General features: G+C 35.3%; 1 protein-coding gene and 1 pseudogene across 1 annotated transcript in view; both read left to right on the forward strand.

The window, feature by feature from the left end:
• LOC147825275 (uncharacterized) overlaps nt 1-23,899 on the forward strand; it is a 122,825-nt gene that overhangs the window by 73,116 nt on the left and 25,810 nt on the right. Inside the window, exons 4-5 of the mRNA XM_087186304.1 lie at nt 4,535-4,775; nt 14,611-14,699. Of these exons, the coding sequence (XP_087042430.1) occupies nt 4,535-4,601 (67 nt within the window). The 3' untranslated portion in view covers nt 4,602-4,775; nt 14,611-14,699. The remainder of the gene's footprint in view (nt 1-4,534; nt 4,776-14,610; nt 14,700-23,899) is intronic.
• On the forward strand, nt 4,791-11,504 carry LOC101711328 (DNA replication licensing factor MCM6-like; annotated as a pseudogene).

The raw sequence follows: 23,899 nt of genomic DNA on the forward strand, positions 1-23,899 counted from the left end.
TTTGGACAACAGGGGCAGATGAAGTTATCATGAGTGGTAAACACTACTAGGGAACCATCATGTCACTTGGTGGCTGAAGGAACTGTTTAAAAATAACATAAGTCAGAAAGAAAAGCATGTAACACTTATTTTAAGCGTCTTATTTGCACTTGGTTATTTATATGTCTAGGAATATACATGCTTGTATTCACCCTTACATTGGAAATAGTTTGTTTTTGATTTCTAGAAGTCGTCTGTGCCAGAAGCTCGGATTTTAAAAACTACTGTAATATGTAAGATTGTCACAGTTGTAAATACATTTCTTTACTTATTAAAAATGTTTGAACAAAATTATTATTTTTTCTATTGAAAAAGTCCATACTTCACCCCCCCAAAAAAAACCCCAAAAGAGAATGTATTCCCTACCCTTTTCCATATAAATAAATCTTTATTTTCATTTAAAAATGAAATTTGATTAATCAGAGGAATTGGGAAACAAACATTCAGTAACCTCCTGAACATTATCAAAACATAAAGATATCTAACTGCACTGAGGAGTAAAAAAAATCACCATACCCTTGACCAGACCTCTGGGATTTCTAAATGTAGCTGCCAATGGAAATTTTGCTAACTGTCAATTGCCCTGGATGGCTTGTTTTGCAGAAGCTGGTCTTGCAGGTCATATTGTGTTATCAGAAACACTGTTTTCTTGGAAAAATAGTTAAGTGGCCTTAGAAAGTCTAGCAGTGAAAAACTAAATGTCAGCCTCATAGATTATAAATTGTCAAAAACTTGTATTTATTTGCCAAAGAGACTTTTTTAAATTCACGCTGTCATCATATAAGTCGTCATTATGTGAAAAAGATATGACCACACAATTTGTATTTTTAAATTAAATTCTTACTGTTTTCCATAGGCATTTGCAAAAAGTTTAATACAGAGCAATTAAATTACTTATCTATCAAGCAAGATATTTTAGGCTGTCCTCATAATTGACAACTTAGATTTGACAGTTCTGCAGAGTAACAACTAACTTTGAAATGAAAATAAAAAATCTAAGTAAATTAAGCATTTGACCTATATAAGGTAGACAACTATATCTCTAGACATGGCTATGTGACTGACACGTGGGATCTTCAACTATTTTATTTGCGGTGGAGACTTTCCAGGCCACTCTGTAATGACATTGATCAGATGTAGTTATTGCAAATTTCTACTCTTGTGCATTCTTCCTTTCTTCCCTGCTACAGACAGCCCCAACATTGCTTTCTTAATTTTGTCTTTTTAAAGGCTTAGCATTTGCTTACTTGAGGTCTCCCTTCTCTCTATTCCTTTCCATTTTTAGGCTTTCTCAAAAAGAGATTCAGAGACACTTCTTAATGAAGCTCAAAAATGTTTCAGGGCTCCTAACCCTGCACGCCCACACAGACAGGTGATGCTGCTCCGTACTGCACAAGCCTGCCACACCTTCTGTCCTGCTGCTGTCGCCACTGCCATCTCACTTCACCTTCACAATACTCGGCACTCACAGAGTACTACCAGCTGCCTCCACAGAACCATTGATAACAGGAAATGATACTGGAGATAAAATATGAAATATTATGTCTTCCAACCTGTTAGCTGTTGGGTACTCTGAGCTCATGTTCTCTAAAAATCAAAGAATGAATTCTAGGAACAACTGAGATTAAGAGTAGGAAGATATTTATTGATAGGATACTTCTGAGAGGCAAGAGGGGACTCAAATGGGTAGCTAAGGACCACACTTTACAGGGGAGTTTTGTAGAGCTAAACCCATGTGGTACAACTTGGGCCACAACCATGATCAACCAATAAGGTTATGAGTATAGTCATTTAGGTAATAGTGATCCAATTGGGAAACAAGTCATGTAACCAGTGTGAATGGAAAGAACAAAGGCTTCTTCTAGGAAATAGTGGGTCCTGAGGTCTTGGTCACCCACTGAGGTGACTGATGTCTATCTAGTCTTTATTAGGGCCAGTGTTTGTCCTTTGAGGAAGTACACAGGTTTTCCTAGTATCCTTCTTCCATTCCATGAAATCAAGTCAATATAAGGTAGGAATGATATAGTTGGCATAATTCAAAACTTTAAAATCTCACAATGGGATTGCAGTACAAAGACAAGAAACTTGAATGTTAGAAAACTGAGGGTCAATGATCTTGTCTATTTCCAGGAAACTCCTCATTGGCCACTTTTCTCTCCCTAGCCTCTGATCTGCTGCTTTGCTGAGCATGGCCGCAGGATGTTCTCTCTTGTCCTTGGCCAGTGACACAAGCCTGTAATCACAGCACTGACAGGAGGATCACAGAGAGTTCAAGGCCAGCCTGAACTACATAGGGAGACACTGTCTCAAAAAAAAAAAAAAAAAAAAAAGAGCTTCTTGGACACCCTTGTCCTCAGCACTAGCCAAAAGAAATGGAAATAAATTGCAATACAATTCCCTGAACAATTATTCTCTACTGATGGCATTTTTACAGAGCATAACTTAGCTGTTTCTGAAGATCAGTTTTCTCAGCTGTCCATTCATTATTTTACCATTGTGCCAAATTTTACCCATTACTTTATATTTAAGTATTTGAGTTACATTTTCATGGCACAGATGCTCATCAAAATAGATTCTTTCAGTAGTAGGGGAGAGACTGTCAATTTATTTAAATCTACATAGTAATAGAAAAGAGATGGTGCCTTTTTCAAAACAAAATGAAACCAACCCAAAACAAAAAACAGCAGCATGCTCCAGATAACATCCTGGGAAATAGATGGGGTGGAGTAAGATATAAGCCTATAGGCCTGAAGCAGAAGAAGGACTGGAATAGCTGGATTTAGGAACACTTCACAAGGTTTATGGGTTTTGTACCTCTGGTTCTACTATACAAATTATGTGACCATAAAATTATATACATATATACAGATACATTTATGAACATTCATATATATATATATATTTGCAAATATATATGAAGTGAAAGAGAATTATTTTTCTTTATATAATAGTATTTTGGATGAAATTCTAAAACACATCTTATTCACTTAAATTATATTTCTTAAAAATTCATAATAATTCATAAAATCACATTTATTTTCAAACATTGCATGTTGTTCCATTTTATAAAAATAATAAACACAAGCATTGGCCATTTTAATGGGCAGTTATACCATTTTATGTAAGGTAATGTTTCTTATGCACATGTGGAGATGCCCTTTGAAGCTGCATATCCAGACATGAAATTCCTGGTTTATGGAGTATGAAGATCTTCCTCCTTACTAGCTATCACTAAGTTGATTTCCAATACAATTGTACCAATTTACATTCTCCATAATAGTGTATGAAATTTCTCATTTCCACTACATTTGGTCAGTGTATTAGGGAATTAACTAAGGGGCTCTTAAACATAAATTAATGAGGAGGCAGCATTCAGAGATCTTAATTACATAATAATTTGAGTGCTGTATACACCTTGTTGTACATTTATCTTTTAAACTATTCTTATTACACTGTTTCATGCAATAATAATTACAACAAATTTTATGAATAGCCAACTATAAAAGTGACTACTAGAGATCGAAAACTCAAAGTAAATGGACTATCTTTCAGTGATAAAATAGCACCTCTCACTCATGCCTTGATCTTTTAAAATATGAATCCACCTAAGAATCCAATCATGTACCACCTAAGGCATGTATTTCTGTGCATACGCCTTATCCCTTTACTTACAGTTTCTCATATTAAAACTCACTGTAAGACCTAGGATTTAGATTAGTGGCACCATACCTGCCCTCGCAAGCACAAGGTCTAGAGTTTGATCCCCAGTACAATAAAAAAAAAAATCCAAAGTAAAACCAAAAAACAAAAACTTCACTGTGAAATAATACAGGGTGTGTAAATAAATATAGAAAGGAAGGAAAACAAAAATATTTAGAGAAATATAATTATTATTGATTTTTTTAGAGTCAAATCATATGTTACCTTATTAAATATGAAAAATTCAATATTTTAATGTAAATGGAAGTGTTTATTCAATTATTCCATTCACCATTTATTTACACACATGAATAAGCCTTGTATCCAGGTGTGTTTTTTTACTACCTTATTCAAACCTGCTCTTTTCATATGTTGCTTCATTAATTTATAAACAGTTCAATATGTTCATAGCATCAGTGAGCATACTGAGAGGTAATGACATGGCCTCCACTCGTGGAAGCATGTATACTCTAGTGGAGTAACACAACATAAGATTCAATATTCTATTTCTTTTTTTTTAATTGTAAGACCTCCTGAAAATAAAATAAATAAAATGACACAATTTATCTTCTCTTTGAGAAGCAAAACTAATTAGAATCAATAATGTGGCATTCAACTGACTGTTCATTTCTTTCACTTATACAGTACATGTTAAAATTTTCCTCTCTCTGTTACTTTAAAACAGGTAAGTGATGACTTGAGATATCCATTCTTGAGTAATAAGGAGAGTAAATCAGGTTACACTTCTTGGTTGATAGTAAGAAATACATTTGGTATCTCCTCTCTTTTTGTCTAGGCAAAAAAAGGCATCAATTGAAAGGATCAGAAAGGAGATTACTGAATCCACAGTAGAATCCATCTGAAATTGAGAGACATAGACATAGTTCTAGAGCAAATATATCTAGAAGGTCACCATTCGCCAAAATGATATGGAAAAAGACTTAATTTGGAGTTCTATGCACAAATATTTCATGGGACAAAAGGTATTCTATAATCAGAAGATTGTGAAGCCCAAGGTAGAGGCAAAAATTTAGCTGGTATGTATAAATTCTTTTCACATTTTCTTCAAGTAAGGCTAAGTTAAAACAGTATCTGTTTTCAAATAATCTTTGTCTTCTGTGATTTACCTGGTATGCTATGAACAATTAAAACTTTTAATAGTTTCTAATGGTATTTCCCTGTAAAGACTCTAAAAAAAGAGAGAATGAATATTGTGAGTAGTTCTCATTTATGTAAATATTATGTATATTCATTTATATGAATGAGAGCAAGAGAGACATATGGAGGCAGAGAAACAACAAGCAGGAAACTGCACTCTACAGAAAATGACATGTTAAAATTATTTATTTAAATATCTCTTAGGGTGTGTGTTTATGTATGTGTTTGATAGAGATGAAAGGAAGGAAAGAAAAGACATAGAATTAAAATAGAGAGAGATAGAGAGAGAGAGAAGGAGGAAGAATTTGGAACTATTAAGATGAAGGAGAATTAAAAGAAAAACACTAATCTTCAGAGACTACAAAACACCCCCAAAAGAACTTCTTTTACCATTTTACCATTTTGGAAATTTCTTTATTTCTACTGCTATTTAAATAATATTTACCTTGTGCCTTGTTCAGTGTGGTCACCTTTCCCTCCCAACATCTGCCTGCATCTTCAGATCGGTATCACCAAAATACAGCAATGAGCTTTTCAGTAGCTGCAGCCGCCAGCCCAGCAGTGTTCTGCACACAACTGCCTTTCTTAATAGCAGCCATATCGTGCATGGCCAATGCAGCAATTCAGTGTCAGCTAGAGTACACCAATTGTTTTCTGCAGCACTCTTTCCTCACATTTCCAGCTCTGAAAATAAGCTTCCCTGAGCTTCCATTCCCCCAGAGCAAAGTCCTCAAGAAATTGAGATAATTACTATAATAAATATACATTAAATAAAAGTAGGCAAAATGCTTTAGAGTTAATATATACTTACTAGTGCATACTTAGGGTTTACTTCTGATACTATTTACAGGCTAACTCATTGAAAAAAATGTTAGTACAGTTGAAGGAATGGTTTGTTAAATACTGGTTAAAAGAAAGATGAATCCTATGTACCACATAGAATGGTGCTTCACTGAACAAGAGGCTAAAGTTCAGTGGAAAAGCAAAATGCATTTCTGCAGTTTGTGTATATTCCTTTTCTTCTTATTGTTGTTTCCTAAAAAAATAAACAAAACAAAACAGAAAACTAATGCAGCTATTGACCTGTTAATCTGACTTCATGAAATGTTCAGTGAAAGAATGATGAAGCAGCGAACTAAATAGCTATATTCACAAATACTTTTAACATAATTATGATGCAAAGCACGATGTGAAAAAGCCCTTTAATTAAAGTATGCTTACAATAAAGAACATGTTATATAAAGAAGACAGTAATAATTCCCACTGATATTGATGAAACATTGTGCCTTGTTTCTAAAATGCTAAAATTGGTTTGTAAACAATAAACGAAATTACAGGGTAAATGAATAGCATTGCTAAGAAATATGGATTCCTTAAACAACCCTGCGATTCTTATACTTTGGACCTTTCCACTATTCTCTTCCTCTGGAATGCCAGTGTGGAAGTTATTTGTAGTTTAATTCCTTCATCTAAGATTTTTGCCTAAACATCACCATTTAAATGAGGTCTATCCTATCCACTTTATTTAATGCTCACATACAACACTCTCTTAGGCCCTTTTAGGGATTTCCTTGATCCTTCTTATCCTACTCAATTTTTCTTTCTTTTATTATTCTCTATCACCGTGTAACACACTATATTCTTACTTTATTTATATGTTGGGTCTCTTCCTTCTCAAGAATGTCAGATCCTGCAAAGCAGGAATTTTTATTTTTTTTATTCATTGATATATCCTAAGCATCTAAACAGTACCTGACTCTTAGCTAGGAACTCAAATATTTACTGACTGAAAAATATGTGGAATAATATTATTTAATGCGTCACTTAAAGCACATTATAACACAGCTCTAAAGGTTTTTCAAGATAAATATGTATCAAGCATATTAGCCTAAATCAATATATGTGTAAACTTGATGGGTCTGATAGTGTTAAACTAGTTTGTGATGATATCAACTGTCCAAAACTGTTAAAAAATGGACTTGTGTTGGGGAAGCTCTGTGGCGGTGAGTCCTCAGCAGCAGGCAGCGATGGACCTCGCGGCGACAGTGGAACTGGGCGCCAGCAGCCCGCACCTGGAAGTCCGCGATGAGGTGGCCCAGAAATGGTAGAAACTGTTGCTGGACTTCTTGGAGGAGTTCCAGAACAGCGATGGTGAAATCAAGTACTTGCAATTAGCAGAGGAGCTAATTTGTCATGAGAGAAACACATTGGTTGTGAGTTTTGCAGACCTGGAACAATATAACCAGCAACTTTCCACCACCATTCAAGAAGAGTTCTACAAAAAAAAAAAAAAAAAAAAAAAGAGTTCTATAGAGTCTACCCTTACCTGTGTCAGGCCTTGAAGACCTTTGTCAAAGACCGAAAAGAGATCCCTCCTGCCAAAGATTTTTATGTTGCATTCCAAGACTTACACACTAGACACAAGATTCTAGAATTCACATCATCCAGGATTGGTTTGCTCACTTGCATTAGTGTGCAGGTGGTGGACTCACCCAGTTCACCCTGAGCTGGTGAGCGGAACTTTCCTGTGCTTGGACTGTCAGATGCTGATAAAGGATGTAGAGTAGCAGTTCAAATACACACAGCCAAACATCTGCCAAAATCCAGTTTGTGCCAATAGTAGTAGATTCTTGCTGGATACAAATAAATCAAGATTTGTTAATTTTCAAAAGGTTTGTATTCAAGACTCAAGCTGAGCTTCCCCAAGGAAGTATTCCCCGCAGTTTAGAAGTAATCTTGAGGGCTGAAGCTGTGGAGTCAGCTCAAGCTGGTGACAAGTGTGACTTTACAGGGGCACTAATTGTTGTACCTGATGTCTCTAAGCTTAATACCCCAGGAGCACATGAGGAAACTAATTCCCGTGTCAGTGGTATTGATGGATATGAGATAGAAGGCATTTGAGGACTCTGAGCCCTTGGTGTTAGGGATCTTTCTTACAGGCTGGCCTTCTTGCCTGTTATGTTGCACCAACCAACCCACAGTTTGGAGGGACAAAGCTCAGAGATGAAGAACAGAGATAGCCAAGAGCATTAAGAACCAAATGATTGTGAAAGAGTGGGAGAAAGTATTTGAAATGAGTCAAGATAAAAATTTCTACCACAATCTTTGTACCAGCCTGTTTCCTACCATATATGGCAATGATGAAGTAAAACAGTACCCTGCTGATGCTCTTTGGTGGTGTCCCAAAGACAACAGAAGAAGTGACCTCTCTTCGAGGAGATATAAATGTTTGTATTGTTAGTGACCCAAGTATGGTTAAGAGTCAGTTTCTCAAGCACATAGAAGAGTTCAGCCCCAGAGCTGTCTACACCAGTGGCAAAGTATCCAGTGCTGCTGGCTTAACAGCAGCTGTTGTGAGAGATGAAGAATCTCATGAGTTTGTTACTAAGGCTGGAGCTTTGATGCTGGCTGATAACGGTGTGTATTGTATTGATGAATTTGATAAAATGAATGTGTGGGTTCAAGTTGCTATTCATGAAGCTATGGAGCAGCAGACCATTTCTAGTACTAAAGTAGGAGTGAAGGCTACTCTGAATGCCAGGACGTCTATTTTGGCAGCAGCAAACCCAATCAGTGGACACTATGACAGGTAAAAGTCATTGAAACAGAACATAAACTTGACTGGTCCCATTATATCCCGATTTGATCTCTTCTTTATCGTAGTGGATGAACGTAATGAGGTTATAGATTATGCTATTGCCAGGTGAATAGTAGATTTGCATTCAAGAATTGAGGAATCGATTGATCATGTCTATTCCCTTGATGACATCAGGAGGTATCTTCTCTTTGCAAGACAGCTTAAACCCAAGATTTCCAAGGAGTTAGAGGACTTTACTGTGGAACAGTATAAACATCTTTGCCAGAGGGATGGTTCTGGGGTAACCAACTCTTCGTGAAGGATTACAGTGCAACAGCTTGAGAGCATGATCTGTCTCTCAGAAGTCTCTCTGAAGCTATGGCCTGCATGCATTGCTGTGATAAAGTCAGACAAAACATATGAAGGAAGCTTTTCAGTTACTAAATAAGTCAATCATCTGGGTGGAAACTTCTGATGTCAATCTAGATCAAGAGGAGGAGACCCAGATGGAGGGTGATGAGGAGCCAGATGGTATTAATGGTCATGCTGACAGCCCTGACCTTGTGAATGGAATGAGTGACTACAGTGAAGACATAAATAAAGATCCTGTTTTCAAAGCCTCCTTAAGTCTGGGTTTCTCTGAGTACTGCTGAATCTCTAACCTTATTGTGCTTCACCTCAGAAAGATGGAAGAGGAGGATGAGTCAGCATTAAAGAGGAGTGAACTTGTTAACTGGTACTTGAAGGAAGTCAAATCAGAAATAGACTCTGAAGAGGAACTAATAAATAAAAAGAGAATCATAGAGAAAATCATTCATCGACTCACACACTATGATCATGTTCTCATTGAACTCACCCAACCTGGGTTGAAAGGCTCCACAGAAGGAAGTGAGAGCTATGCAGATCTTACCTAGTAGTTAACCCTAACTACTTGCTTGAAGACTGAGATATGGAAAGTAACCGACAAGAGCTAGTGAACTGTGGAAAAGGACCTCATGACTTGGAGTCTGGATGTAATTCTGCCAGAGAAAAGTGTTTATTTTATTTTGTTTTCAATTGCTATTTCGTTTATTCATCAAAATAAAGTAACTTGTTCCAAAAATGTTAAAAAATGAGTATGGCTCATTCTAAATCACCCACTGTGGTTTGGATATAGTTCATGTGCTAGAAGTTTGGTCTGTAGTGTAACAGTGTTAATTGGTGATGGGTTGCAAAGGAAGGTACTTAGGTTACCAAAACCCGTTGGTTCTCATACGAGAGTTGTGATGAAAGAACAAACTTTGGGCCTCTTTGGCTTCTGGTTTAGCAATGAAATCTCTTCCTCTTGCATCAGATCCCAACATTGTGATGCCATAAGCCACAAGGTATTCACTAGAGCTCATCTAATGTCAATGCTATGCCCTTGACATTCTAAAACTGTGAGCTAAATAAACCTCTTTTCTTTTTTTTTTTTGTATTAAATTCTTTTATTGGTACATTGTAGGTATACAACACAATTACCTTTATATAATGCATCTTGGTTCTTATTTTTTCCCCATTCCTAGCCCTCCCTTCACACCCTCCACCCTTTCCTATTTACAAAGACTTTATTTCCATTTTTTCCATTTCTCATCATTTTTTCCTTTCCCTTCTTTCCTTTCCCCTGTGCCTCCCACTACCCCTACCCCTTTGGACCTTTTCTTCCTATTTTACATTATAGATTATTCATTCTAATCATTGGTACATTTTAGGTATACAATATAATGACATTCATCATTGGAAATTTGCACCTTTACATAGGCTCTCTTGGTTCTTATTTTTCACCCTTGCCCAGCCCTCCCTTCAACTCCTCCATTCCTCCCTATTTACAAAGATTTTGGTCCTATTTTTCCATTTTCTCATATTAATCCCATTCCCTTCTATCCCTTCCCTTAGCCCTCCCACTTCCTTCCCTTTCGCCCCTTTTCTTCCTATTTCACATCACCTATTATACATTTTGTCCTTATTTACACTTTCAGTTTCTCACACCAGAGAAACTATTCGATAAACCTCTTTTCTTTATAATGGCCTAGCCTAAGGTATTTCATTAAAGTAACATGAAGTGGACTAATACACAATCTGCTGATAATATCTGTATTTCTCTAAGCTTTTGCTTTATATTAGATTTTCTGTTTATATGAGTTTATTTTTACTATCTTATTTCATGCATCATTTATGATTTTTCTGCTTTTTTACAGTTAATTTTGTCTGTTACTAAATGTATAAAGATTTTCATTTTTTTCTCCTTAATTTCTTTTCCTTTCTTGGCCTAGAACAGACACTATTTCTATTCTTGTGGAGACCAACTATGTATATTGAGCATGCTTATAACTCTGAAGTTATTTTTTTTCTGAAGTTATTTTCTATAACCATGCATATTAACAACATTGCAATACTTAATATTGGCTTTTTAATAAGAACTTCACCATGTCATGGGTTGTAATAATGTTTTGTTTTCCAAAAAGGCTCATCAGCTCATGTTTCTTTAATTCAGGCCCAGCATATCTAAAAGTTTTGTCATCTTCATACTTGCTGGACACATTAGCTGGGTATAATATTCCTGGGTTACATTTCATTTTCTTTCAGATCTCAGTAAACCCTGATTCTCTTGTCTTTGAGTATTAAGTGGATTTCTCAAGAAAACAGGCATTTTCCACTTCATAAAGGTCTTTCTTTCCTTGCTTATATGGTTGAAGAAGTCTTTATCCCTTGTAACTCAAGAAGTTTACTATAATATAAATGATTGATTGTTTGTAAAGGAATTTATGTTTATGTAAAGCAATTTTCCTTTAATATTTTTTCTATTAGTTGTATCCTAGATGCTATTTGTAGGGTTCTTTGTCACATAGTCATGAATTCATCCAGTCTACCTCCCTTTCTTCTAAACTGATTTGTGTTGTTATTTTTTCATTTCTTTATCTTCAATTGCTTTGCCTTTCAGGTGGAAACAGTTAACTGAGAAATTTTTCATTCCTTCCTTTAAGCATCCTTCCTTCTAGAAAAATCTAAATGAAGAGTCATTGGTTTTTCTTTTACTATTTTTTCCCTCTTTTGAGACTTACATTAGGTAGAAGATTACTATCTTGAGTATTTTGCAAATTTTTCTAGCCTGCTTGTACATCTTTTTAGTTTACTTCATATCTGGGAAAAACATTTTAAACTCACAGAATTCAAGACATAAAAAGAGATCCTTAAATTCATGTGTAATAGGTCTTTCTCACTTAGGAAATTTTAAGTTATGATTTTTAACTTATTGATAGGGAGAAAATGATAAGCATCCAATAGATTTAAAAAAATAAGATTCAATATGATTTTTCCTGGGCTTATGATATGTGTATTGTATTCATTTGAGATATTGGGCCATAGCAGCAAACCCACTGCAGCCACTGCATCTCCTATTAGGCTATGTGATCATGAGGATAAACACCTGATTCTCTGCTGTGTTGCTAAGCTATGGCATTTGGTAGGTTTAGTGGGTTAAATTATTTTCAACTTATGCTAGGTTTTATCCATTGTAAGTCAAGGAACATCTAATACCCTATGTAGGTATTCAGATTCTGACCAATAATTTAGGTCAATGGTGGTGAACCTGTGGCACTGTCTGCCACAGCACGCATGCAGACCCCTCTCTACTGGCACACAAGCCAAGTGTATGAGCTGTTCTTTCTAAATTAAAACACCGGTATTCAGCTTTAATTGCAGTGTTGGCACTTTGAAATAAATAATTGTGTTTGGGGTTGTAGTTTGGTCACTTGGTCTCCAAAAGGTTTGTCATCACTGGCTTAGGTAGTTATTCAGATTCTGACCAGTAACTTAGGTAGTTATTAGAAAAGCAAGTAGCAAATAAATGATATTCTTGAGCTAATAGCAGCAACTATGGAGATATCCTGACTCCAGAATTCGTATTGCCCTTCTTACTACATTTTCCACTTTACCATATTTCCCTCTCCTAAAAATCCCACAAAGCAATACAGATGCATCAAAAAAATTTATTTTTGGTTTTTAGTTTCCTCACAATTTAAGACAAATAATGGATTTTTAAGCTAATCTTTAGGAGTACATTATAAATAATTTCATATACTTAGTCTAGTTAATCAGGAGCAGGGATTTTAGTCTGCAGATTCATGCTGTTATAAATTGAGGTATTCTATCTGTTAGACCCAGTGAGAGAGAACCAACCAGAGACCAATATGAAATCCACCCAGGAGTTTATTGCCAGCTGGGACCAGAGCCCAGCATTGGACTTGAGCCCCGACTAGGGGGGAGACAAACATGTTTTATACACCTTTAAGGCCAACAGTTTCTAGGACCCCCTATGGGATAGAACTAGTAAAGCAAGAAAAAGGTACAGAAGCAGAACGTCCTGCTGTTAGAACATTTGTAAAACAATAGTTGATTAATTGTTATTTCTAAAGGGACCTTTTAAGGAGAGGAGGTTTCTAAGCTTCCTCCTTCTGAGTTCATCTAAAGGACAGGCAGGTGGGTCAAGCAGCAATATGGAGTCTGTCTTGCTAACTAGGGTCCTTCACTACCCGATTTTTTTGTGAAGGAAAAAAGGGAGGTTTCAATGAATTTCAAAGGCCTGTCCTGTGTCCAACCATCAATGGGCGATTATTACACTTAATGTCTCATTCCTCATGAGGGAAATCTTTCTCTTTTTTAAAATCTCTTGTCACTTTCCAAATCATCATTTTTGAGAATCTACCAATCAAAGAAAATTGTCATTCTTTGAGCCTCTCAGTTGTACTCTTTATAACCATGGAAACCAAGCCAAACTGTTACCAAGGTTATGTTCTTGAAGCCATCATTTCCGTCTCATTATCAGTTTTTCCTAGGATTAATAAATTCATTGAAATAATAAAAAATAATGTTATATTTATATATAATTTATAGATTCATGTAATTTTAAAACTTCTGTCCCATATAAAATTATGTATAACCACATATACAATTCAAGATGAAGAAAGAAGCACAGTCATGTTATAATATTTTGAATAACTGATTGTCTGACAGGGGAGTTAATTAGATCTTTAATGCATATTTGGTAGCTTACGTTTACTTATTTTCCTTTTGTGTGTATGTGTGTTTTTCCTTTACATTACTTCATTCTTCAATATTGTATGCCATAATATTATAATGGCACTATCAGCCTTCAGTTTTTGTAAACAACCTATGGGTAGAACAAAGAGGACTTGGTTTTAGATGAATAATAGAAGGTAGATTATAGAAGCCATGAAAATATAAAAGCAATTGTATATCTTCATATATTTTAAAGTATGATAAAAGGAAATGTGATTTTATTAAATAGTTAATATAACATTGAGTGTTAAAATATACTGTTTAGAGCAATAAATCAGGAATCTGAAGTATACTTTAGAGTGACTTCAGTATTTTCAGATATTTAGAATATATAAGTACTTTAATGTTTTAAAAATATCTTCTGGTATCCAAAGGAGGAAGATGTAAATTATTAAAAAAGACAATGGAACCAGGGGTAGGAGATTGGGATATAAGATTCATATTTTATAGCTTTGTATGATTTGACATTTATATTTTGAGTACTAAGCTCTTGAAACAAACTTTAAATCAATATTGTTGTTATGTGAAGCAATGTTTTTCACAGAAAGTGAATGTGTAACAATTTCTTTCTCTCCTGGTTGAAGAAAAACATAAGCTCATGTGACAGATTTTCTGAGAGGATTCTATTCCCTATAAATGTTTCTTTTCATATTGTCCTTAGTGTCCTTCTTCCCATTAGGGAGGCACAAACATATCAGTGAGACAGAGGCCCTTAGTGTGGAGCCTGAGCACAGAGAGAGGAGACAGTTACTGTGTGTGAATAAGGTGTGGCCTCGTACCAATAAAAACCAGAAAACACCTTCAAAGAGAAGATAAAGAATGTTATTTGCAAAGGGATTGCTTATAAATTTGTTAGTGTGAGGTCTAAGATGAACACTCTTGGTCTACTGTAGTAGTCAGCCTCACAGAGACAAATATGTGAATTACAATAGGGAACCAGAAGTAGAGAGAGAATGTCACAGAGACTGGCTTCTTTGAGAGGGTAAAACAGAGAAATAGCTTCTATGAGCTCACTCTGCTCCTAACCTCCCATTTTCCAGGTCCTCAGTGGTTAACCTCCATCAGGAAGCCAAAGAAACTGGTTTCTCTTGTAGAAGAAAGAAGTCAGCTACTCTGGGCAGAGAGCAGGGTAAGGATATGTGGGGATGGGAGAACGGTGGATGTTTAGGAACAAAAGGAAGGCTGTTTTATGATTTTGTTAGAACTGTAGTATTTCATCTGCCAGGAAAATTGTAGCTAATACACTAATCTGCCATGTTTACAATGTGAGTGGCCTCCTCCAAGCTGTGGCAAAACTGTGTACTGCACAACCTGCAATGCCATGCCTTATATGTGAGCAAAAAACTCAGAATGAGGAAACTTGCTGGACCCCATATGGCTTGTCTTCTAGTGAAAATGCCATGCTAACTAGGAAGATGAAGTTGCTGTGAATTTAAATTTCCTTGTATCAAAGCGGCACCCTGATAGCATTCAGAAAGGTGGGGAACTAACCACATAAAGGTGCTGCAGGTCTAATTCTACCATTGGAGAATTCCTTTGAATTACTTTTTTTTTTTTTTTTTTGGTACCGAGGATCGAACTCAGAACCTTGTGCTTGTGAGGCAGGAGGCGGAACCACTGAGCTAAATCCCCGGCCCAGTTGTTTTTTTTGTTTTGTTTTGTTTTTTGTTTCTTGTTTTTTGGTACCAGGGATCGAACTTGGGACGGAATTGCTTTTTTTTACAGCGACCTTATTTAGGTTACATAGATCTCTGGCTTGTGCAACACAAAAATCAGGAGTTCTAAATACGAGATTAGTGATTGTTCAAGACTTTTTTCTTTAAAAAAAGAGCTTGAAGGCAGCTGTAGAGGCCTTGTTTCATGTTAGAAAGGAGGTGCTTGAAGAAGAAAAGAAAATTCACAATGTACTTAATATCTTTTCCATCAGATGCTGCATTATATATTAGATATACAGACATTTAATTTAATTTAGTTTATCGATCAGTTAATCAAATTAGTTAGTAAATGGCCAAAATGAGTGACCTTTTCTTTGTTTTATAAATGTGGTGCAGTTTTCGGCAAAATTGGCTTCAATTAAGTTTGTTGATTGCTCCTCAGTTGAAGGTGATTATGAGCCATAAAATAACACAAGTTAGGAGAGAAAAGAAATGTAAGAAAGTAATAGACTTGATCAGTGAATTTGAAAATGTGTTTTGAGAAATCCCGATGTTGCAAGGAAGGCCCCAGAGGCCTCTGTGGGATAACAGGCTGAGCAGGGCTGGCGCCCAAAAGAGCCTGAGTATATGAGACCACGGTAGGGACTCTTCCCTCTCTTTAAACACAGAAACTTTCATTTTATCTGCTTTCAACGTTTTCTTTAAAATAAAAACCAGCATAAAAAGCCTAAAACTCATATGGTTGATTTCTTCATATTCACTTCAAGTTTCCTCTAACGTATCAGTGGCACAAAGCTGTCAAATGATATTAAAGTTAAGTAGAAATGGAGCAATAATCACCTTGCTGCTCACATAAAACCTAGTATTGCCTATTTTGTGCCACAGAGGTTCATTAACTCATGTAAAGCCAGACAGTTCATTAAACAAAGGTGATCTGATACAAACAGTTCTTTTAGAAAGTGAAAGTGAGGAAAAAGTACAATGTGGCCTCCCGGGCTAAAAATTATTTTTATGTTCCTTCTTAAGACCCAGCACTTGTCTATTCTTTTGAAGCTCTCGTGTTGATTGCTCTATTACATTTTTCAAGAGAACAGTGTTGAGAAATTTATTGAATTAATAAGCAACCATAATCTCTCCATGGATTGTATGAGTACTGCATTTTGAAACTGGTGCTGCATTTAGAAGCAATCTATAGTTTTAGCCAAGCAGGTAGAAGCGAGAAACCTGCCTGTCCATTTATACAAAGTGCCTTGTGACTCTGCCACCAAGACACTTTGATGAAGGAGTAAAGGGACAATAATTTGAAACAATTTTATCTTTTGTTTATAATAAAATGTGATTATCAAAGTAGGAGGCCCCAAGATCTCACAGAAGCCAACCATATTCCTCCTTTTATCAGTGCTAGAGATAAAGGAAGTATCAGATAGGTCAGTAAAGTAAACAAAAATCTATACTTGAGAGTTTTTGATTATTAAAATTATATATATTAAATAATTACATATCTATTTAAAATTATATAATTATATATAAAATTATATAAATATATTTAAAATTATATATAATTATATATAGGAAATACCATCATTTAATCTTATTTATTTTGTTGTTTTAATTTATTTGCATATCTTAGTGTACAAGAGAACTCATAGAAAGATATCTTTTTTAATATCAAGTAGAAACAAAACAACAGCAAGGAAAAAAATGTGAAAACTGTAGTTGATATTTGTTGCATGTATTTCTAGATGCAGCAGATGGGATAAAGGTTTGTATATTATCTGTGCTTAGTATTTTCCCACATATTTTATTTTCCCGATGACCAGAAAGAATCTGTAAAATACTGCCCTGGCTTTTTTAAATTGTCCCTCACAAGGCTAATTGAAATAGAAAAAGACCCAAATGACAGTGCTACAGGACTGTAAGGGAGCTCTCCAGTGTCTGTGCTTTATCTCATTACCCTCAAGCCTGTTTAACAAATAATTTGAACAGATGAACCTAGAGAGAAGGTGATTCCACAAACCATTTCTAGTAATCATTATAATATTTAATTGACCTCCTCTTAATGGCAGGACGTTCTTAAATCTGTGTGAAATGCTTTTTTTCAGGAATTTAAATACCATATGAAAGAAAACATGAAGCAATATTTCTTTCACATCCTTGTCAGTTGTAATGCAGACCCTTTGTCTGTTCCATTTGAATAGAAACTGCCTAAAATATGTCAATATTTGCCCCCTCAACTTCCTTTCTCTACTCTCCCCCTCTCCCCCTCACTCCTTAAAACAAATATAATCTGGCTTTCACTCCCTAATTCAAGGGCCTGTCACTTCTCAAAAACTACTGTTTCCAAGGTAACATATGGCTTTTGGTGCCAAAACGATATATACTTTGGAAGCCCCTGACCTCTCTTGGCACTTTACTGATGACAACTCCTTTGTTTCAAAACACTTTGGAAACACTTGTTTTATTTGACCTTATTTCCTCAGGTTTTTCATTAGGATCCCAATGGCTCTCTTGACTTTTAAGTTTGGTGTTACCTATGCTATGACCTTGATGTTTAAAACTTTGACATAATATACAGTAATACTTTGGTTCATGAACACTTCCATGGGTGAAAAATTCAATTGGAGAACAGAAATATTTGGCAAAAGTTTGCTTCCATTTATGAAGGGGTGACGAACAGGATCTCGGCAGTCTTCTCCAGAATCGAGAAACAAATTAAGTTCATGAACTGAGACTCCACTGCATTATCTCCCTGTACAATCTTATCTTTGTATTGGCTCAGAATTTGGTCAACTCCAAAATTCATAATATTAATCTGTTTTTCTTCTGGTCTTCAAATTTGTATAAAAATTTAAAATTAAAATGTATATAATATTCATACTCAACTCAAAAAATTACACATCACTATCAACAAACACAAAAATAATTCCATGATTAATTGTATTTTCAACAACATTAAATTTTGGTTACAATGAAAGGTAACAATACTGCACATGGAACCAAATGAAGTATATGTGTGATCTTCCAGGAGCTTGAAGTCCAGAGGCTCAGCTCTCTTTCAGAACCCCGTCAGGGACTACTATGCCATCTTGTCCTTCTCCATCATTGCTTCACCAAGTTACAGTCTAACTGCCTATTTCCTATGTGCTTCTGTTACACAGAATATTAAAGTAACAAGAACTACTTTTATTCTGTTTATGTCTCATTCTAACTCAATATTCACTTAATGAATGGATTTTCCCCAAGTAACATATAGTCACAGTTTTAGTTTGATTTATTATTAAAAATATCTTAAGCTTGGTAGTTTGTAAACAACAGAAATTTACATATCAAAGTTCTGGATCCTTAGAAGTCCAAGACCAAGCAAGGCCTTGGAAGATCTGATGAGTGGTTAGAGTCTGCTTTCTTGTTCATAGATAGTATTTTCTCTCTGGAGCCGAAAATAGGAACATGGTGGAAAGGGCCAGGGGTCTCTAGGTCCTTTTAGATAAGGGTACTAATTACATTCATGAGGGCTCAATCCTCATGACCTAATTATGGTACACAGTTCCTCTTCATACCATCTCTTTCACTGTTAGGGGTTCAACATATGAATTTTAGCATATGAATTCATAGTATAGCACCCACTTATTAAATACATTTGACGTGAAAGGAAAATTATTTTCTCCCTGAGTTTTATTTTTGCATTTCTGCAATTGTTTTTCTAGAAGATTAAAAACATTTTATGTGGTCATTCAAAGTATGGCTATATAATGGAAGTATGGCTACATGTGGAAGTATTGAAGAACTGGTGTAAAATACAAGTGTCTTTAGTAAATGTATGGCTTATATGATCAAAGACCTAAAAATATGTCTTCTTTGTTAAAAAAAAAAACAACTACCAACTTTGAAAACGCCTGGAATAATTTGTATATATGTGTTGCCATTCCAACTAAAACATGAAAGAAATGACATAGAATTTATTAACTCTTTCATTTTAAGAATTCTTGCCATGAAGGTCCTGAGTTCAATCTCTGGTACTGGGGCGAGGGGAAAGTAAAAGAAAAAGAAAAAGAAGGCTGGGGATTTAGCTCAGTGGTTCTGGCGCCTGCCTCACAAGCACAAGGTCCCAAGTTTGATCCCTGGTACCAAAATAAAAAGAAAAGAAAAAAATTCTTGCCACGTACTTTTATTGGGCAAGTATTACAATGAAAAAACTTGCTTCGTGATATTATCCATCTTTTATTTTACATTTTCACAGTGAAAATATTGATCATATTTCACATCACTTTTACTTATACTAGACTGTTATTCTGTGTAGTGTCTGAAATATGGTGAGGGTATCCAAGTTAATCTTATAGAAGAAGCTCTGTAGCTCATATTAAATTTTGAGAGAGACCTGTTTTCTTCAAGTGTTAGTGACAGTACTATTTGCTCTTATTAGATTTTAAAATATTACTGAAGAAGAAAAATTTTCAAGAAAGATGCCACATAAATACCTTAAGCCTCCCCCCAATTTTTTTTTTTTTTTTGAAATTTATACTACACAGACATGCGAGCTTTCTGGATGCTGACCTCACAAGGGCATTTCTATTTGTATTTGAATAGACTCATTTCCAAATTTGGAGGGCAGCCCATGTTCCATTATCATGTAGCCCACAACATGCTTGATATTGTTAAGTAGGGTGCAAACTGTGGTGGCATTTCTGGTGACCTGGACATGTGTTCAATAGAAACAGAAATGAGCCCCTCAACTCATTTCACATAGGCCAGAAAACATCTGCCAGGTGGCTATAGCTTTCAGTAACTATTAAACTGGATGGCATTTGAACAAATGCCTTAGATATATAGTGTTTAAAGCTTATTGTGGAAATTCTAACACATCCATGGAGATTAGTCTTAATGAAAAGCTACATTAATCTACTTCATGCATTGTGATTAGCCTAAAATGGATAATTCTCTCACACTTTTGCCAAAGTCAAGGTAAAAATGCCTTTATCCACTTAATATAATGGTGACAATACATCTGGGAGATTTATTGATACAAGGGTATCTATTAGAACATCAAAATTAATTTCAATTCCTTGAGGTATCTTATTTTAATTAACAAATCAATGATCCTGTTCTATTAATTAGCATGCTAAAGGAATAAGTTTCAGATGAATTTAATTCTAAAAAAGCATTTATCTCCTACCATAATAAAAAGAGCATTAACAATCACAATCTAATTTATTTTATACATTTAATAAGTCTTGAAATTCCATTCAGAAGAGTAATGTATAATATTCATTATTTTTAATTTAAAGGTCTATTTTAGCTGTGCAGATTTTTTAAAAAGTCTCATTATTAGTAATACTATAGTTTTAACACTGTATCTTTTAAAGATTATTAATGTGAGCATGAGTTCCCTTAGTATATTATGTTATTGAACTGTCTGATGCACTGCTTTGTAAAACTAGGAAGCTTACACAGATAAAATTTGCAAATAAGTCCCTGCTCTGTTCAGATATGTAATTTCTTCATAGCCATATATTTTTTTTGTAGATTGCTATTTTGAAGCTTATATTGAATGTAGCTTAAATATTCTTAGGCAACGACATAATTAATGGACTAGATTAACAGATTAGATACACCGAAAGTACTAGTATAGCAGAAAATAGTGAGCCATTTCAAACAATTTTGTCTTGTATCTAACCACAAATGATGGTTTTAGAGAGTTTACAATTTAGGGGAACTGGGTTATGAAGAACTAAATAGTAGGCCTGAAAGTCCTCTTAGAACTTTTGTACTTGTATATTGATTAGTGTCAGCATGTTTGTATTCAAATGTATCATAAAATTAATCTCAAATAGATCTCTGATATTTAATCAATATAAAATACAAAAAATCAAGATATTGTGTATGGTTTGAGTTTTTAAATCTGTTATAATGATAACTGATGCTGTATATTATTATAGATAAATAATTGGGCAGTAAATATCTTGGCTTTGAGGGTCAAGAGGCAGAATCAAATTTTATGGAGTTCATTATGTTATTAGGTCAGAAAGCAGACTTCTAAAAATATTATTGATATAATATTAAGATATTAATAATTTCAAATTATTTTGATAATACTAATAATGTTAATCTACTAATAAGAATGAAATTCTCATTAGAATTAACATTTACCTAATTGAGGCTCCCTGTCATCAAAATCAATTGTAAGTGTTCATTCTTCAATGCTGACCTGTAATAAGATTTTATCTGTTTTATCTTTGAAGATACAATTTCACAAATAGATACTGCCAATTATTGATATGAACTCATGAACATATGGAAGGCACTTAGAGAATTCTGTTAGTTTTCAGAAGTTTGCCTTTTATTTTAGCATGTCATTGCATTTCAGATTATTTGCTTTTAATTGAAGGTTAAACAAAATTCTTGCTGTTATAAAATTTCAATCTTAGGCCCCCCACCTTAAAAAAATTCTAGATGGTGTCACAGCTAACATTTAGAAGTGCTGTGTATTACAGAAAATCAGAGTGTTTGGCTGATTTTCTAACACAGATTCACAGAACTGATGATGATTTCATCCATAAAAGCCATTGAAGATTACAGTGGAGTAATAATCTTTAGTAGTGATTTATTGAATATAAAGTCATTATTCTTGTTGCACTTAATGACAGTAAGTCATCCAGGTCTTCCAAGAGGCAGACCCCATGATGGAATCAGAAGTGAAAAAATATCTTGGAAATCATCTGAAAGGGACAAAGTGAGAAGGAGCTGGAGGATTGGGAAGAACCTTCAGACTAAAATGCAGTTTCGACCCCTGTGAAAGACAGAAAGAAGGGTCTTGTAATGTCATCTTTTCTTTCCCCCATTACTGAAGATTGGACCCAGATCTTTGTGTATGGTAGGCAAGCCCTGTACCACTGAGCCACACCCCTACCCTTTTTATTTTATTTTTGAGTCAGGCCTATTCAGTTGCCCAGGATGGCATCAAACTTGTGATCCTCCTTCCTCAGTCTCCTGAGTAGCTGAGATTATAGTCCTGTGCTACCAATCAAGCACAAATGGAATGAAGTATTACTTTTTATTTTTTATTGATGCAGGAAAACTTGTGCATCTGATATCTTAATACAGCTTGAAGAAAGTTTCAGTCAAATCAATTGGGAGGTCTTAAACCAGTCACCCATTAGAGAAGTCCCTGCTGTCCTCAAATGTGGCTGCAGCACTATCATGCTAGTAGGTTTGTGTGCAAAAGCTTGGCTCATCCATCAATTATACACTCCTCAGCAAGATATATGAATGGGTTTTTTCATGGTTGCTACAGTTTACCACTTCCTCCAAATACTTATTTATCCACCTTGGATTGGGGAGAAGCTTCTCCATAGTTCTTATAGGCCTTTTTACTTGAGAGGAAATTCAGAAAAGAAAAATATATGGAATGAACTATAACCCCAGGCACTGCAGTTGACCTCAGGCTGCTATGAGTATTCATCATTTTCCTCCTACACAACCCATCTGAAACACCTTATGTTCACCTGTCACCTTAGAACACCCCTCTATTGTTACCTGACAGTGTGACACAATCTTTTTTTCTGGGGATCTGATTGCTTGATGATAACACACTTCTGAGGCCTGAGTTGCTGCAAATAATTGTTCAACAAGGCAAGGGAGTATGGGGTGGGGTGGGGGGCGAGGGGGGCGGGGAGTGTCCACTTGGGTTATTTGTGAAAGCATCCCTACCTTCTCTTGCTTCACAGTATAAATTATCCCTGTTGCCATGGTGGTTCATATTCCTTTCTCCTGGTCCCTGGACACAGAGAGCCCTGATAGACAAGGTGCTCTGATGGCAGCTATATTTTATAATTGAATAGAGTCATTGTTGTTCTGCTTGGAAAGAGCATACCTTTTTGGGTTTCAGCACCTCCATTCCTGCATAGCCCATACTTGTGCAAGAATCCCCCAGTGGGTCATTTGGAGGAATGGTAAGTATGCTCACTCTTACTTCTGCCCCTTCATTCTAAATTATGCATTTTTACTACTGAGGACACCATGTTATACCGAGGACTCTGATTTAATAGTTGTAATACATACCAAAAATGGTATGTCATCCTTTAACATAATTATCCTGATTCTGAAGCTGTGTAAATCTGTTTCAACACTGCATGAAGTTAGATACTTTTGGACAGTTTGTATGTAATTTAGCTAGTGGATTCTGTGGTCATAAGGCCACTCCCAAACCTTTTACGCTGAAAAAACTGTGACCTTTGTTCAGAGGCTATGTTGCATGAAATTCTTGCTTTGGATTAGGAATTTTATAAACCTTTATAAAGCAGTGCTAATTGAAGCTATGCACTTAAGAATAGCAAAACCATACACCCCAAATAAGCATCTATCCTTTTAAAAATATGTACTGATGGTCTTTCCAGTATGGAAAGGGCCAAAGTTGGCATCCTTCCTCTAAGTGGTCAGGCGATCTTAACTAATATTGCCATATTAATGTCAATAATTGTGAAGGATATAACATTCTACCTTACTTGAAATCTAATAAATTCACCTGTCATTTCCGTATGATTTGGCAGATGATAGGAGGTGCTCAGATTTGCGACAATGAGGATTTATTACTTACTGCAATAGTAGTAGCCAGAATGTCTTCATTTTATCAAAGTTATTTTTAGTAGACAAACCATAATTGTGTTACATTTACGAAGTA

Source organism: Heterocephalus glaber, unplaced genomic scaffold, assembly GCF_053883595.1.
Source record: "Heterocephalus glaber isolate CG9 unplaced genomic scaffold, H.glaber_assembly_v1.0 deba00001504, whole genome shotgun sequence".
Classification (NCBI taxonomy): domain Eukaryota; kingdom Metazoa; phylum Chordata; class Mammalia; order Rodentia; family Bathyergidae; genus Heterocephalus; species Heterocephalus glaber.